Here is an 18,042-nt window from a genome sequence, read left to right on the forward strand (position 1 = left end):
ACATGCTTCTGAAAATGCTGGGAAGGAACGAAATCCTTAGGAAAATTCTGAGCAGGGTCCCAAATTTAAATGTTTACTCCAGAAGGAGGCACCAATAATAATAAGATATCAAACTATATATTTCATCACCAGATGTGCCAGTTGTCCATTTATTGCCTCTTAGCTCCAAATTCATCCTTCAGTGCCTGCTCTGCAAACATAAATGTGGGCCCTCTAACTATTTTTCCTTTGCCCATCGGCCTGAGGTTTTGACGTAGAGGGTACTACAGAGACATCGCAGGTGGAAGAGGCTTTCCTCGCTGGGTCTAGTGTGCTGCTCCTGGTGGGCTCCAGCACCTCAGGTGGCTTCCCTAGCATCTGGCTCCCGCAGCTTGTGCAGCTGGTCTCCACCAGGCTGCTGAAGTACCTGGTGGTCAGCAACACCCAGCCCCTTCCCTCCTGCACCCCCCCCCCCAACCCCAGCTATAGCAGTGAGTCCAGTTAGGTTTTGAAAAGTTCTGCTGTCACAACTTCTTTTTCTTTTTTTTTTTTTAAAGGAAGTTTCTTTTCTTCTTTTTTTTTTTTTAATGTTTATTTATTTATTTGAGAGACAGAACATGAGCAGGGGAGGGGCAGAGACAGAGGGAGACACAGAATCCAAAGCAGGCTCCAAACTCTGAGCTGTCGGCACAGAGCCTGACGTGGGTCTCAAACTCATGAACTGGGAGATCATGACCTGAGTGAAGTCAGTCACCTAACCGAACTGAGCCACCCAGGCGCTCCAGCAACTTCTTTATCATTCAATGAACCAAAGCCTTATCCTCTCAAATGTCTGGATCTCAGTCCTGGAGGCATCAACTTTGAATGCTCTATCTCTACCCTAGAGGTAATAGATGCTCTTTTTATTTGCTATTCTTCTCTAGAGTATTCTTTACTTCTAGCCAATCCCTCATTTCTCCAATCCTCTGTTACAGTTAGTAATCTTTATAATAAGCTTTCCCTTTTCAAATTGCTGTGTGATTTCTCTCTACTAATCAGATGCTAATTGATATACTAAATTTCAAGTGATTGGTTAGAAACTGAGAAAAATTACTGGCTGTTTAGTCCAGTTTGTTCATATATACATTTGTATTTGTATATAAATTTGTATGTATATAAATGCATATATAAACAAACTGAACTAAACAGCCAATGTATACAATTATATATGTGTGTAATATATATAATATATATGTATTTATACACATATATATATTTATACACATATGTGTATAAACAAACAGATCAGACTTTTCATAATTAGAAAGTTCAGACTGCTAAAACAAAGTAGTTCATAGGGTATATCCTTGTTAACAGTACTCTCACTTTGGAGAAGTTGATTTTCTCCACTAACCATGAAAGATCGAGTACTATGTGAGATCACTTTGTTTTTTCTGGTGAATCATTTTTATTTCTCTTTACAAGTAACAATCTAAAAACCAGAGCAAAATTTAAGACGATAAGGTAATAAAAATAGTGGCTCTATTTCTCTGGCTATGTGCTCTATGAAATTGCTCTATTTATATTTGGAGGGAAATACACAATCTCAACGATCCCACACTAACATTCACCTCATTTTAGCTGTAGAGGCAAACTTAATGTTTTCCCTCTGTGTCACTGTTCCATGTGCTCTCTTTGTCAACATTAAAATGAAAAGTTAAGCATCAAGCTCACCATTCCTGTCCCACTTCGCTCTTAATTCTGCCAGCCACAGAGTTAAAAGGACAGGATTAAGAGTCATTAGACACAGTACTAAGGAGAATTAAAGGGCTTCTTCAAGGGGTATAACATCTGCTCCTCAAATTCCTGCCTAAACAACTCAGATTCCGATCAAAGAGAAAAGAGGGAAAGCCAATCTGACAGTAAACTGGAGTCATGAGGAAGTGAATGTTCTCTCAGGGAGTAACTCTGACACCAGAGGAAGGCTTAGTGACATTGCACAATTCTTTCTGTGAAGTTATTCATGGGGCAAGTGGGAGTATAAGAGTGTAAGTGGAGGGGAATGGGAAGGTGAAGATTGAGGATCCTTTTAAGTAGTTTTTGCTCAGCTAGCAAAACAAGCTGGGACATGCAAGACAGATAAACACAGCTGTCTGGGGCTGTCACTTGGGGCTCAGGAGCCAACGTGTCCTGATGTAGTGAAAAGTGCACCGGAATGTGAGTCAGGAGGCCAGGGATCCAAGTCCTCATTCTGCTGCTAAGTAGCTATGTGATGATGAACAAGCCTTCCAGCCTCACTAGGCTCAGTCTCCCCATCTTTTGGAAAACTAATTGATGCAACTAGTTGGCAAACCATGCAGAGGTGCTCCTGAGACAGAGTTCATGTACTCAGTTTGCTGAGTCCTGGTTTCTTCCACTGAAAAAAAAAAAAAACAGGAGAGGGGCACCTGGGTGGCTCAGTCCATTGAGCGTCTGACTTCACCTCAGGTCATGATCTCACAGTTCCTGAATTCGAGCCCCATGTGGGGCTCCCTACTGTCAGCACAAGCCTGCTTCAGATTCTCTGTCCCCCTCTCTCTGCCCCTCCCCTGCTCACATGCGCGCTCTCTCTCTCTCTCTCTCAAAAATAAATAAACGTTTTTAAAAATTATTTAAAAAAAAATAAACAGGAAAAATAAGGCAGGATCAGGGTGAGGATTAAAAATACTATACTTAAAGACACCCTGACACAGTATATGAAATGAATAGTTGCCATTATTATTATTTCTTAACTTCTAAGGTCTCTTTAAGATTTTCTGACAGGTATAAAATTTTGGTAGCCAACTATAATGAATACATTCGAATTGAATACATTGAGTATTTCAAATTCATTACAAGTCAAGCTAATGTTAGTTTATCACAGGTTTTAATTATCTACTAACCAAAATACTCATGAGAAATGTTCTTACATCTTTTCTGATTTCTACACCCACTCAAAAACCCAAATCTTAGGTCAAATGTGACTACTATATTCTTGGAAATGAAATTCAATAATAATTACAGAAAATACAGTTTCAGGTTTGCATGCCATCTTCCAGGTATCAATATATATTATCTAGTGCTGGGAACAGGGCAAGAAAGCAAGAGACCGAAAGCAGAACCATCAAAATTTTCCATATGAGAATATCAGAAAATACTAATTTATTCCATGCCAAAATAAATCTTCAGCCACTTCAATATTTTAGCTTTAAATTTAAGAATAGATTTCCAGAGAGGGGGAAATGTGTGATGGGCATTGAGGAGGGCACTTATTGGGATAAGTGAGCACTGGGTATTGTGTGTAAGCAGTGAATCACGGGAATCTACCCCCAAAACCAAGAGCACACTGTATACACTGTATGTTAGCCAAGTTGACAATAAATTATATTAAAAAAAAATAGATTTCCAATGCAAAATTAATTAAGAATATATCACTAACCAGCTTAAACATACCAAAGGTTAGAAAGGTAGTAGTAATATTACAAAATATTTTATCTGTCAAACAAAAGTAAAGCCAGAAAAAATTCTATCCAGGACCATATATATATATATATACAGGGAGATATATATACATATATATACATATACATGTACATACATATACATATACATATATGGAAAGAGAGACAGACAGGGAGTTTTACTAAAGTTAATCTACTATATAACTACTATAAAGTTAATATACTATATATATATATATATTTATACATATATATACAGTTTTACTAAAGTTAATCTATAACCCTTCCCTTCCATTAAAACACATATTCTTATTTAGAAATGTGATAAAATTACTCTATCACTCAATCAAGTATAGATTAATAGCTTCATGACTTTATTAGATTTCACAGTCAAATTCCATGTTAAGATAGGATAGTCAATCCAAAACAAACCAACAAACAAAAATCCAAAGGCAATGAACCAAAATATATAAACAATATGTTTTCATGTCTTGTGAAGATCAGAGAAACATGATCAAAAATAGCCAACCAAGGGGCGCCCTGGGTGGCTCAGTCAGTTGGGCGTCTGACTTCAGCTCGGGTCATGATCTCATAGTCCGTAAGTTCAAGCCCCGCGTCAGGCTCTGTGCTGACAGCTGGGAGCCAGGAGCCTGCTTCAGATCTGTGTCTCCCTCTCCCTCTGCCCCTCCCCTGCTCACGCTCTGTCTCTCTCTGTCTCAAAAAAAAAAAAAAAAAAAAAAAAAAAAACCATTAAAAAAAAAACTAAAAAAAAAAAAAAAAATAGCCAACCGATGAGAATGACAGTCTTTGTTCTGGTTATTCCCAATAGTTTCCTTTATGACAATGTTGATGCTAAAAATAACTCAAGTCTTAATTTGAGTAGCAGAACAACCTCAAGATTTCACACTGAATAAAAAGGTGTTAAGGGAGCACATATGAGAGGGCCCAACTTTATTAGAGAGCCTCTCTGGAAAAGCAACGTTTGGGTGGAGACCTAAGTGTAAGGAGCTACATGTTTGTGAGGGCAGAGCAGGTAACAGTAGGAAAGAGCATTCTAAGAAGAAAACAAAGTACACACAGTGTCAAAATCTCTCAGCCATTCTGCTAGGGCATAATAGGGAAAGGGAAGAAATAGGCAGTGGCCAGAATACAAGGACCATTATAAACCATGGCAAGACATTTGGGTTTTAGTCAAAATGCATCAGGAAGGTGTGACAGGGATTCAGCAGGAATAGTGGGGGAAAGAGTAAAGAGACTGATGCAGACTTCGAAGGGAGGTGTAAGCTTTAGGTGAACCCTCAGGGAAGGACTGTAAAAGAAACTGTAGAGGCAGGAGGAGTAAGGAGCATGGTACCCAGGGAATGGTGGATAGGTACAATGCATATAAGGGCTTTTTTCTCCAAATCCTGCATCAGAATTCACACTTTTCATCTGATATTACCAAATTGTTCTGTGGGGGAACAAGTTTAGTAAATGATATCCTATCTTTGCCTTCTCCCCACATTGGACAATATGGATTTTTCCTCCTTTGCCAGTCTTCAAGGTGACAAGTAGTACCTTACTAGCAGTTTAATTTTCCCTTCTTTTATCATTAGTGAAGTTGAGTATCCATTTTCATGTTTATTGGCCAGTTATATTTCTTCTGCTATTATCTGTTAATTCATTTCCTTTGACCGCATTCTATATGTCCCATTGAGTTTCCTTTTTACTTTTTTTATATCAAAAACAGACTATCTTTAAAGCAATCTTGAGAAAGAAGAACAAGATGGAAGTATCATAATCCCAGATTTCAAGATTTCAAAAGCTGTAGTAATCAAAACAGTATGGTACTGGCACAAAAAAGAGACAGATCAATCAAACAGCAAAGACAGCACAAAAATAAACCCAGGATTACATGGTCAATTAATCTTTGACCGAGGAGGCAAGAATATACAATGGGTGAAAAGTCTTTTCAATAAATGGTGTTGTGAAAACTGGACAGCCATAGCCAAAAGCATGAAACTGGACCACTTTCTTAGACTATACACAAAATTAACTCAAAATAGATTAAAGACCTAATGTGAAACATGAAACCATACAACTTCTAGAAAAAAATTTAGGGAGCAATCTATTGGATATCTGCCTTAGCAACATATTTATAGGTATGTCTCTTCAGGCAAGAAAAAACAAAAAGAGGGGTGCCTGGGTGGCTAAGTCAGTTAAGTGTCCAACTCTTGATTTTAGCTCAGGTCACAATCTCACAGTTCATGGGACTGAGCCCCCACATCAGGCTCCATGCTGACAGAATGGACCCTAGTTGGGATTCTCTCTCCCTCTCTTTTGGCCCCTCCCCCTCTTGCGCACACTCACTCCCTCAAAATAAGTAAGTGAGCTTTAAAAGAAGAAAAAAGAAAAACAAAAGGAAAAATAAACTATTGGGGCTATGCCAAAATAAAAAGCTTTTGTATAGCAAAAAAAAACAGCCAACAAAACAAAGAGGCAACCTACTGAAAGAGAGAAGAGATTTACAAATGACATATCCAATGAGGGGTTAATATCCAAAATATGTAAAGAATTTATATAACTCAACACCATAAAAACAAACAATCCGATTAAGGATTTTTCCAAAGAAGACATACAGATGGCCAAGAGACACATGAAATGATGCTCAACATCACTTATCATCAGGGAAATGCAAATCAAGACCACAATGAGCTATCACCTCACCCCTGTCAGAATGGGCTAACATCAAAAAACACAAGAAAATAACAAGTTTTAGAGAGGCTGTAGAGAAAAGGGAACCTTCATGCTTTGTTGGTGGAAACATAAATTGTTGCAACCAGTGTGGAAAACCAGTATGGAGGTTCCCCAATAAACTAAAAATTGAAATACTATAGAATACAATAATTTAAATACTGGGTATTTACCCAAAGAAAACAAAAACACTACTCAAAACAAAACAGAAAACAAAAACAAAATTCAAGAAGATATATACAACCCTTTGTTCACAGCATTATTTACAACAGCCAAGATATAGAAGCAACCCAACTATCCAACAATAGATGAATGATTAAGAAGAGGTGGTGTCTGTCTGTCTGTCTGTATGTATGTTTGTATATGTATGTGTATGTGTATATGTGTATGTATGTATTTGTGTGTGTGTATATATAAAATGGAATATTATTCAGTCATTTAAAAATTGAAATTGTGCTATTTACAATAATGTGAATAGCCATAGAGGGTATTATGCTAAAGGAAATAAGTTAGTCAGAGAGAGACAAGTACTATATGATTTCACTTATATGTGGAATGTAAAAAAACAAAACAAACAGACTCTTAAATACAGAGAACTCACAGTTGCCAGAAAGGAAGTGGGTGGAGGGTATGTGAAATAGGTGAAGATTTGAACAGATCCAATTATAAAATAAATTAAGTCACAGAGATGAAAACGGTATAGCACAGGGAATACAGTCAATAATGTTACAACAACATTACATGATGACAGTGACTACACCCACCACAGTGAGCACTGAGTGATGTATAGAATTATCAAATCACTATGTTGTACATCTGAAACTAACACAACATTGTACATCAACCATAGTTCAATAATGAATGTTTTTTAAAAATACAGGCAATCACGGGGCGCCTGGGTGCCTCCGTCGGTTAAGCGGTTGACTTCGGCTCAGGTCATGATCTCACAGTCCGTGAGTTTGAGCCCCACGTCAGGCTCTGTGCTGACAGCTCAGAGCCTGGAGCCTGTTTCGGATTCTGTGTCTCCCTCTCTCTGACCCTCCCCCGTTCATGCTCTGTCTCTCTCTGTCTCAAAAATAAATAAACGTTAAAAAAATAAAAATAAAAAAAAAAAAATACAGGCAATCAGCAGCATTATTTACAATAGCCAAACTACAGAAACAGCCCAAGTGTCCACTGACAGATGAATGGATAAAGATGTGGTATATATACTAAATGGAATATTATTCAAACATAAAAAAATAGAATGAAATCTTGCCATTTGAAGCAAGATGGAAGGAGCTTGAGAGTATAATGCTAAGTGAAATAAGCCAGTCAGAGAAATACAAATACCACATGATTTCACTCATATGTGGAATTTAAGAAACAAAGAAAAATAAGGAGACAAACCAAAAAAGTCTTTAACTATAGAAAACAAATGGTTACCAGAAGTAAGGTGGGTGGGGGGATGGGTGAAATAGGTGAAAGGGATTAATAGCACACTTATCTTGATGAGCACTAACATATGGAACTGTTGAATCACTATATTATATATGTGATATCATATATTTCATTTATACCTAAGACTAATGTAACACTGTATACTAACTATCCTGGGATTAAATTTTTTAAAAATACAGGCAATTTTTGCTTTGCATAATTCTGATATGCATGAATTTCAGTTACCACCATTTAGAAAACTACAAATTTCAGTTATTCTCAGGCCACATCAGTTTTAAAGAATTAGAAATTCTAAAGGTGCATATAACATTTTTTTAAGTTTTTATTTAAATTCCAGCTAGCTAACGTACATGTAACATTAGTTTCAGGTGTGATTCAACAATTCCATACAACACCCAGTGCTCATCACAAATATACTCCTTAATCCTCATCATCTATTTAACCCATCCCTCCACCCACCTCTGCTCTGGCAACCATCAGTTTGTTCTCTGTAGTTAAAGTCTGTTTCTTGATTTGTTCCTCTCTCTCTCTCTCTCTCTCTCTTTTCCCCTTCAGCATTTAACATTTTAACAAGCCCTTCAGATGGTTCTGAACTTTGGTAAGTTATACATAATATGCTATACAGCACTTAGAAAGAATATAGTAAAATGCATGATAGTGATATTAAAAATCTCCAAGCAATATTGTGAATTGAAAAACAAAAACAAATTATGGAATAACAACCATCTGATATCACTTATGAAAACAAATATAGTATATACTCTTTTGATGGGTATATTTGTTGATGACTACAATTTAAAAAACCTTAAAGAATAAGGACCATAATGAAAACTGTGAGAAACCCTGGGAAAGAGATTTTTAAAAAGATAATCAAAGAAGAACTTAAGTTTTATCTGTAATGTTTTAATTTCTTCATAAGAACATAACTTAATGTATTAATTAATTTAAATGTTTTAGGAGGATCTGGGTGGCTCAGTCGGTTAAGCATCTGACTTTTGATTTCAGCTCAGGTCATGATCTTGGGAGTCATGAGACTGAGTCCCATGTAGGGCTCCTCACTGGGTATGGAGCCTGCTTAAGATTCTTTCTCTCTCTCTCCCTCTCTCTCCCCCCCCCCACCTTTCCCCCATCTGCTCCTCCTCTGCTCGCAGTCCCTCTCTCAAAAGAAGAGAAAATGTTTTAAAAAGAAAAGAAAGAATATCCATATTTTAAATGGGCAGAAGATAAGGAATTCTTAATATTTTACTTCATCCATATTTTTTTGCATAGAGGATACACCTGAAGGATCTGTCAGCCCAAGGATTCTAACTCTTGAGCTTACATACATAATTACTGATAATCTGTGAAGAAATAAAGAAAGCAAAAGGTGCCGAGCAGACTGGATTAGAGAAAATGCAGTACTGATGATTTTCACTAAACGGAACAAAGAAACACTTTAGAAACTACAGATCCACAAATCTAATATTGCGGCTGGCTGGGCGAACGTCCAAAACAAATTATTAAACATACTTCAAATTACCAAAATGGAAGATGCATCAAAGAGAGGTTGAATAACAAAAAAAGAAAAGCATTTTGAAAAATTTTATTTTTATCCTGGTAGATCAAGAAAACATTTTACTTCAAAGTATTTTTAAGGTGTCCCAGGGAAATGAGACCAAGTTCAAGAACACTAAGAAATTCAGGGGCGCCTGGGTAGCTCAGTCAGTTAAGTATCTGACTCTTGGTTTCGGCTCAGATCATGATCTCACGGTTCGTGAGATGGAGCTCTGCATCAGACTCTGCACTGACAGTGCAGGGCCTGTTTAGGATTTTCTCTCTTTAGTTCTCCCTACCCCACCCCTGCTCTCTCTCTCAAAATAAATAAAATAAAACATTAAAAAAAAACAAGGGGCACCTGGGTGGCTCAGTGGGCTAAGCATCTGACTTCGGCTCACCTCATGATCTCACAGTTCCTAAATTCAAGCCCTGCGTCAGGCTCTGTGCTGAGAGCTCAGAGCCTGGAGCCTGCTTTGTATTCTCTGTCTCCCACTCTCTCTGCCCCTCCCCCACTCGCTCTCTCTCTCTCTCTCTCTCTCTCTTTCTCTCTCAAAAATAAATAAACATTGAAAAAAATTTAAAAAAAACAAAAAAAGAATACTAAAAAATCCATCAGAGATGCCCAAAATTCAAAACACCTTATCTCAGTCTCACTCCTAACCTTAGGACTTCTGCCTCCTATCCTGAATGGCTATGGGGGTCTTTGTGTGAATGCCTGTTTGGTAGCCACTTACTCACCATGGTGAATAGATGGTCTAAAAGTGATACAATATGCTTTTTATACCTTCAAGACAATCAACAAACTCCTTAAAGTTTTCTTTGCAGACAATATAAGAACAACGTAGATGAGTAACACAGGGTATGGAAAAATTTGGCTGAGTAACCAATGTATATAGATTCTCATAGGCATGAGCAATTTAATCTAAAGGGTTGTCTCACAGATAACATAAAAACAAAGGCTTCTAATGGCATACCAAGTCTGACTCTGCCATATTCAACCAGCATTGACTGAATAACAACTTACTGCACATTTATCACATCAGCAATTGGCAAAAAAAAAAAAAACAACAACAACAGTTTGATCATTAATATGTCAGATGTCAGAATCTAAAACTGGAACAATTAGCTAACAAAATACAGAGAATAAAATTGAATGCCAAAAAAGTAAACACCTCTACTGCACTGCACTTTTTTACTTAAAATTCTAATATATATTTAATTTAATGTTATATAATATATAGACACACATGAACACACAGACAAATTTAGCAAATATCATTTGCAGCAGGTAAGGCCTAAAATACTTACTGGCCCTTTACAGAAAAATTTTGCCAACTCCCAGTCTTGACCAGTAAGTCTTTTCTCAAAAATATGTTCTATCTTTGATTTTGAGTATAAAATTCAAAGACATTAGGTAAACAGTCTGTAATGTTAAATTTAAATTGGAGCAGGTGGGCCAGGATACTCCCTGAGGCAGGCAGCAGGCAGCGAGGGTCCAGAGGACATGGACAGTGGCTAGCATGAGCTAAGAGTGGCTGGCTTCACCTCTTGAGGTATTCATCCCCAAGACCCATAATTCCAGTCTAAACCATGGGGGGAAAAAAAAAAAAAAAAGGCATAAAAAAACAAATCAAGAAACACTCTAGAAAATACCTGACCAGAACCCCTCAAAACTATCAAGGTCATGAAAAATAAGGAAAGCCTGAGAAATCATCATAAACCAGAGAAGACTGAAGAGATAGGAAGAATAAATGTAATGTGTATTTTGAAAGGCATATTAGTGGAAAAAACAGTGAAATCCAAATATAATTTGGGTTTTGGTTAATATTAATGTACCAACACTGGTTTACTTGTCATAAATGTACCATGGTAATGTAAGACATTAACAACAGAAGAAACTGAGTTAGGGGTATACCTGAACTGTGGACTATCTTTGCAGCTTTTCTATGAATTAAATATATTCTGAAGTTAAACTTTACTAAAATTTGAAATGGCAATATCAATATGATCTTGTCACTTAAACATGGACACACACACACACACACACACACACACACACACACCTGTATTTTCCACCTCTTTCCACTGAAAAGGTCAAAAAGGAATGATACCCCACTATTAATGAGCAGGTATAACATTCAGATTTGGTCTCTAAATACCATTAAAAAAAAAAAAAAAAAAAGGTCTCCCAGGGAAATGCTGACTCTAGGACTTAGAAAGGAAGTACCAGAAAGCTTGCATCATGTTATGCCAGAAAATAAGTAAGCTTTTAAAGTCTAATGAATACATGTAAAACTACATAGCAATCAGGGACTCCCCTGGCCAAATCTGGGACAATTTAAGCATCAGAAAAGAATAATGACTGCAATTGACTGGAACACATGAAAATTTTTAAATCATAAATACTGACACTCAAAAAGGAAAAAGAAAAAAGAAAAAAAATCACCACCAATAACAGCAACAACTCATTTATCACCACCAACCCCTGAACTGAAAATGGGTAATTAAAGAAATAACCAAGTATTTATCCTACCTTTACAGTAGGAACTATATTTTAGGGTGATCAAATAACATCAGTTAATCAGGAAAAGATCTTTGGCACAAAAACAGACACTCAGAACAGAATAGAGAACCCAGAAATGGACCCACAAATGTATAGCCAACTAATCTTTGAATATCCAATGGAATAAAGACAGTCTCTTCAGCAAGTGGTGCTGGGAAAACTGGACAGCAACATGCAGAAGAATGAACCTGGACCACTTTCTGACACCATACACAAAAATAAACTCAAAATAGATGAAAAGCCTAAATGTAAGACAGGAAGCCATCAAAATCCTCGAGGAGGAAGCAGGCTAAAACCTCTTTGACCTTGGCCACAGCAACTTCTTACTCAACACATCTCCAGAGGCAAGGGAAACAAAAGCAAAAATGAACTATTGGGACTTCATTGAAATAAAAGGCTTCTGCACAGCGAACAAAACAGCAAAACTAAAAGGCAACCAATGGAATTGGGGAAGATATTTGCAAACGACATATCAGATAAAGGATTAGTATCCAAAATCTATACAGAAATTATCAAACTCAACACCCAAAAAACAAATAATCCAGTGAAGAAATGGCAGAAAACATGAATAGACACTTCTCCAAAGAAGACATCCAGATGGCCAACCGACACATGAAAAAATGCTCAACATCAGTCATCAACAGGGAAATACAAATTAAAACTACAATAAGATATCACCTCACACCTGTCAGAATGGCTAACATTAACAACTCTGGCAACAACAGATGTTGGCAAGGATGCGGAGAAAGAGGATCTCTTTTGCACTGCCAGTGGGAATGCAAACTGGTGCAGCCACTCTGGAAAACAGTATGGAGGTTCCTCAAAAGTGAAAAATAGAACTACCCTACAACCCAGCAACTGCCCTACTAGGTATTTATCCAAGGGATACAACTGTGCTGTTTCAAAGGGGCACATGCACCCCAACGTTTATAGCCTATCGACAATAGCCAAAGTATGGAAAGAGCCCAAATGTCCACGGACAGATGAATGGATAGATGTGGTATTTTTATACAATGGAATATTACTCAGCAATCAAAAAGAATGAAATCTTGCCATTTGCAGCTACATGGATGGAACTGGATGGTTTTACGCTAAGCAAAATTAGAGAAAGACAAATATATGACTTCACTCATATGAAGAATTTAAGAGACAAAACAGATGAACACAAAGGAAACAAAAATAATATAAAAACAGGAGGGGGACAAAATGTAAAAGACTCTTAAATATAGAGAACAAACGGAGGGTTGCTGGAGGGATTGTGGGAGGGGGGATGGGCTAAGTGGAAGACATTTGTTGGGATGAGCACTGGGTGTGGTACACAGGGGATGGATCACTGGAATCTACTCCTGAAGTCATTGTTGCACTATGTGCTAACTAACTTGTAAATTTAAAAATTAATTAATTAATATTTAAAAGTTTTTTTAATATTAAAAATTAAATTTTTTTTAAATTTTTAAAAATTAAAAATTACTTGTGGACACTCTTTTAGAAGAGTATCCACAAATAAATGTAGATGAAATAATGGAATTTAGAAAATCACCAACTTATAACCCTCAATGACAAAACTGATTCAGGTACGAATAAGCAATGGATGCTAAACTTACTAAGTGAAGGGATGAGGAGAATGCAGATATTTCCATGCTACCAAGTATCTCCCCACAAAGTCCTTGCCTATCTCAAGTATATAATACTAACTTCACAATGGAGGAATCAAATGTCACCAACTTAATCCAGGAATTAATCTTAACTGCTAGTCACAAATAGCAGCAACAACTAGACAATACATGCCACTTGATGTGATACAATGTAGATTACAATCGAGCCTTTGGCCCTTCTATCGGAAATGCCGGAGACAAAGAAATAAATTAAATGATACCATAATGAAGCAATTAGAAAATTCAGGGAGGAAGAACCTTATAGAGGACAACTGGACCTGTTTAATAAAGTCATGGGAAAGAAAATGGTTTGGAAAGAGACACTGTTCTAGATTAAAAGATATGCCAGAGACGGACAAAAGAAATGGGATATGTATTACTTGATTGGATCCATATTTGACAAGCCAGCATTACGACACATATGAGGATAAACTGGGGAAATTTAAATATGGAATGATTATTAGAAATATTAAGTTCTAAAGAATTTTGTTAGAATAATTGGAGCTGTATTTATATAGGGAAATGTCTATATTTTTTAAAGATTCATGAGGAATTATTTCAAAGTGAAAGCTATGTATGTCTTTACTTTTAAATACTTCAAAGATTACAAAAATGAGATGAAGCAAAGACAGAAAAATGTAACCGTTAAATCTAGGTAGAAAATGGCTATTTCACTAATCTCTCTACTTTCCTCCATGTTTGAAATTTTTCACAGTAAAAAGTAAATTACAGATGGATATATAAAGAGATAATAAAATACACGTTAAGTAATATGCATATTGTCATAAAAAGTAGAGTCACATTACTTAGAGATTAGGGACAAATAATAGCAAAGTTAAACCGTCCTCATGATTTAAAATAGGAACATTCACAAAATGTTTGCAGTACTAGAGTTTATGTTAATCTTGTATGGATTGTCAAGAATTCTGTTTATTCCCATCTACCCTTTGATAGTTCACTATGACATGTAGGATGTAATAATTTAATTATGGAAGAGAAAATAAGCTTTTTCTTGGGCTTTTCTGCATTTTCAATTACAACAGTGTAGCAGATGACACAGTTTAGTAATAGAGTAGTGGCTTGAGACTCATAAGGCACGGTTCTATTCAGAGCTGATCATTAATCGAGAACTGGCTAATCCCGAACAAGTGAATTTATACTTGTAAAAGCAAAGGGGAGGGGCGCATGGGTGGCTCAGCCAGTTAAGCATCTGACTCTTGATTACAGCTCAGGGCATGATCTCACAGTTCGTGAGGCTGTCAGAGCAGAGCCTGCTTGGGGTTCTCTCCTGTCCCTCTGTCTCTCTCTTAAAATAAACAAATAAATATTAAAAAAGAAAAAAGCAGAAGGGGAACACAATCCCTATACAAACCAAGAGAATACCATATAGGAATAAAGGTTATAACATTGTATTTTTAAAAAGTCATCATACTGGGGCGCTGGGTGGCTCACTCAGTCGAGCGTCCGACTTCAGCTCAGATCATGAGCTCACAGTCAGTGAGTTAGAGCCCCACGTTCAGCTCTGTGCTGACAGCTCAGAGCCTGGAGCCTGCTTCAGACTGTGTCTCCCTCCCTCTCTGCCCGTCCCCCACTCACACTCTGTCTCTCTCTCTCTCTCTCTCTCTCTCTCAAAACTGAATGTTAAAAAAAAAAATTTTTTTTAAGTCATCATACAAACTCAAGATACCAAATTAACTATTTTAAATAATGAGAGCTTTATTAAATACAGCCATCACTGGGAATATCCTGTTTTTAAAATTTTTTTTTCCGGGGCATCTGGGTGGCTCAGTCGGTTAAGTGTCTGACTTTGGCTCAGGTCATGATCTCACGGTTCTTGAGTTTGAGCCCCGCATCGGGCTCTGTGCTGACAGCTCAGAGCCTGCATCAGATTCTGTGTCTCCCTCTCTCTCTGCCCCTCCCCAGCTTGGACTCTGTCTCTCTCTCTCTCTCAAAAATAAATAAACACTAAAAAAAAAATTTTTCCAACTAAATCCTTTCCAACTAAGCAGAGATCTATGTTCACTTAGGGAACCCTCAAATCTGTACTGAAGATAGCTTAAGAGTTATGACTTCAAAATTTACAAATCAGTATGATCTATACAAAACTGGCCAGAGCCACGTTTAGATACAAACTCCATTCATGCAAGAGTAGAAAATTGGGCCTCTATTAATTTCATCTAATTCACATATCTTGAATGTATTTACATTTAGTCAATAAGAGCTCATTTCCAACATACATTATACAAGTTAGCAAGATATCAGTTTCACCAATAAAAATCTATTTTTGATATCCAATATACTAACAGATCAGATGTGGTCAAAAACAGAAAAAAAGAGGGTAGCTGTGGTAACAACATGTAAAGCCCTTTCTGATATAATGCTAGCTGGCCATACCTACACAATGGAGCACTGACTAGCACCTGGTTATTGGCTTAACATACATCATACACGTATATGTAACATTTCATGGTATTTACTGGAGTATTAAAATAAACTAGGAAAGGTAATAATCTCTAAATACCAATATTTTTTACAAAACAACAAAAGACTGAAAACGTCTTTAAAGTTTTCATGGTTTAATGAAACTAAAGGAGAGAAACTTAAGGTACATTTTTCTTTCATTTGAATAATGAAGGTAAATACAGTCATATAAACAGTGTATTTTCCTACAAAGCATTATAGATGGAATTACTCTGTCTGCAAATATGAAGGCATTAAGTTGTGCAATACATACCATTCACAGGGCTGAAGGGATCGAAATGCCTTAAAAGAGGCATCCATTCCAGCAAAATCCCAAAACTTAACATCATAGTCATATCCTCCAGTCACCAAACGGGCACCTGAGGGATCCAGACCCAAAGCAGAAACCTGTAAAAAAAAAATAATAATAATTAACTGGAGAAAAGCTACTTATATTCTATAATAACCTGCATTTCCTTTCTCTAACCTTACCTCTTATAGGTGTTGGAAGTACAGACCACAAGCTGTTGTTACTTCTAAAAAGAGGAACTGGAGAGCATCTTCTATATTATTTGACTTTGTTATTATTATGAATATTATTTCTTTTGAAATAAAATAATATTTTAACTTAATGTAATTGCCAGCTTTGTCCCAATTTATCTACCAAACCCCATAAATAATTCAGCTTTTTTAATAAAAAAGATTTTAAGGAAACCTTTTGAAATATTTTAACTACCACTAACTAAATACCACATGAATCTAAAATTACCAAAATGAGAAAATGCCAATGGGAATGTTAAGAAATCTATTTAATCAAGTAGGACAAAGTAGAAATTATTTTCTTCTGTATATGGCTAACTGACTCAATATGATCACCTTAAACAATTATTTTTAAAGCTGAATTTATAAGTGACTAACTACATTATAATAGCACTTTTATATTGGTTCCAAAAGATAACTGCCTTCCCCATGAACTTTCCTAGGTCCAATGCACATGTGAGTGTCCAACTGGTAACCTACTATTCTTAAGAAGGAAGTCCCTGAATCTACTTCCCTCTCAGAAGGAAAAAAAAAAAAAATGCATTAGAAATAATTAATGTGTAAAACAAAACAAAAAACAGAACAAAAGAATTAATATGTGGAATGAAAACAACAAAAAAAGAAATAATGTGATTACTGTATATATGAGAGAGTAAAAGGATCAAAGTTCCATATAAAGGAAGCAACTATAAATCAGTTCTCCTAATACCCTTGGAATGTTATTAAATGTAATAGAATTACTGCAATTAAAACCAGATAGTTACAAAATAATTTATACTCACTTCAATCACCACCTATAAACACTGATTTCAGAAGATAAGGGAATTATACATGCACATAATTAATAAATTATACGTTTAAATTAGATATGTACCACTTTAAATGTGTCAAAGAAAGCATACAAATGAGAACTAAGTCATTTTTTATGTCTGAACAATTATGTATCTTAAAACCTACAACAACAAAAACCAAAAATAAACAGTAGCTTTCGAAGTCTAAGAAGTGACTCCTGCTACTACCAACCACAAACTTACTTGCCCCCATGCCCATTCTATCTTTCCACCCTCCTATTACAATTAAAAGGGTGCCTTCTTCCTGATACGACTGACCACACCAGTGTTCATCCCATTACTGTACAATTCGAAACTGCAAATTCATTTGTGGCTTGTCTCTTCCCTGCCTGTCCTCCCCGCAAGGGTGGAAGCTCCTCCTCCTTGCTGCAATCGTCAGTGTGGAGCAGCAGGGGCAAAGGCCTGCAGTCAGGGTGGGAGAACTAATGACTGGCTGACTGGCTGCAGGCATTTGGTTGAGTCCTCCTGGGGAAGCGGAAAGGCCTGTGGGGAGCCAGCAGCCTCCAAATTCCAGGGAGTTGTTTGGAGTTCAGTGCAAGCTGGGAAGAATGTGCTCAAAAGGAAACCTGGAAAGAAGCAGCTCTTCCCCTAAAAAGTGTTCTTTGTCCTGGCTGTGAATTCTTTCATTAAGAAAGAGAAATTAACAGTATGTCACTATATTAATGAAAGGAGAGGTAGATGTTGACTCATGACGTTGACCCAAATTAACATACGGCCTTTAAAAAAGTTGGAACTGGATTTCTGGGGTTTAAAGGAACACAGCTAAGAAATGATTTGGAATATCTGGTAGGAAACAAAGGAAACTATCTCTAGGTCCTGTTAAGGAA

At 36.6% G+C, this 18,042-nt stretch overlaps 1 protein-coding gene across 2 annotated transcripts in view; it reads right to left on the minus strand.

Moving 5' to 3' along the window:
- WDR70 (WD repeat domain 70) overlaps positions 1-18,042 on the minus strand; it is a 312,572-nt gene that overhangs the window by 234,827 nt on the left and 59,703 nt on the right. For both annotated transcript variants that reach the window (XM_047858021.1, XM_047858030.1), the window contains exon 7: positions 16,099-16,232. In XM_047858021.1, coding sequence (XP_047713977.1) covers positions 16,099-16,232 — 134 coding nt within the window. The remainder of the gene's footprint in view (positions 1-16,098; positions 16,233-18,042) is intronic.

This window comes from Prionailurus viverrinus, chromosome A1 (genome assembly GCF_022837055.1).
Source record: "Prionailurus viverrinus isolate Anna chromosome A1, UM_Priviv_1.0, whole genome shotgun sequence".
Lineage (NCBI taxonomy): Eukaryota > Metazoa > Chordata > Mammalia > Carnivora > Felidae > Prionailurus > Prionailurus viverrinus.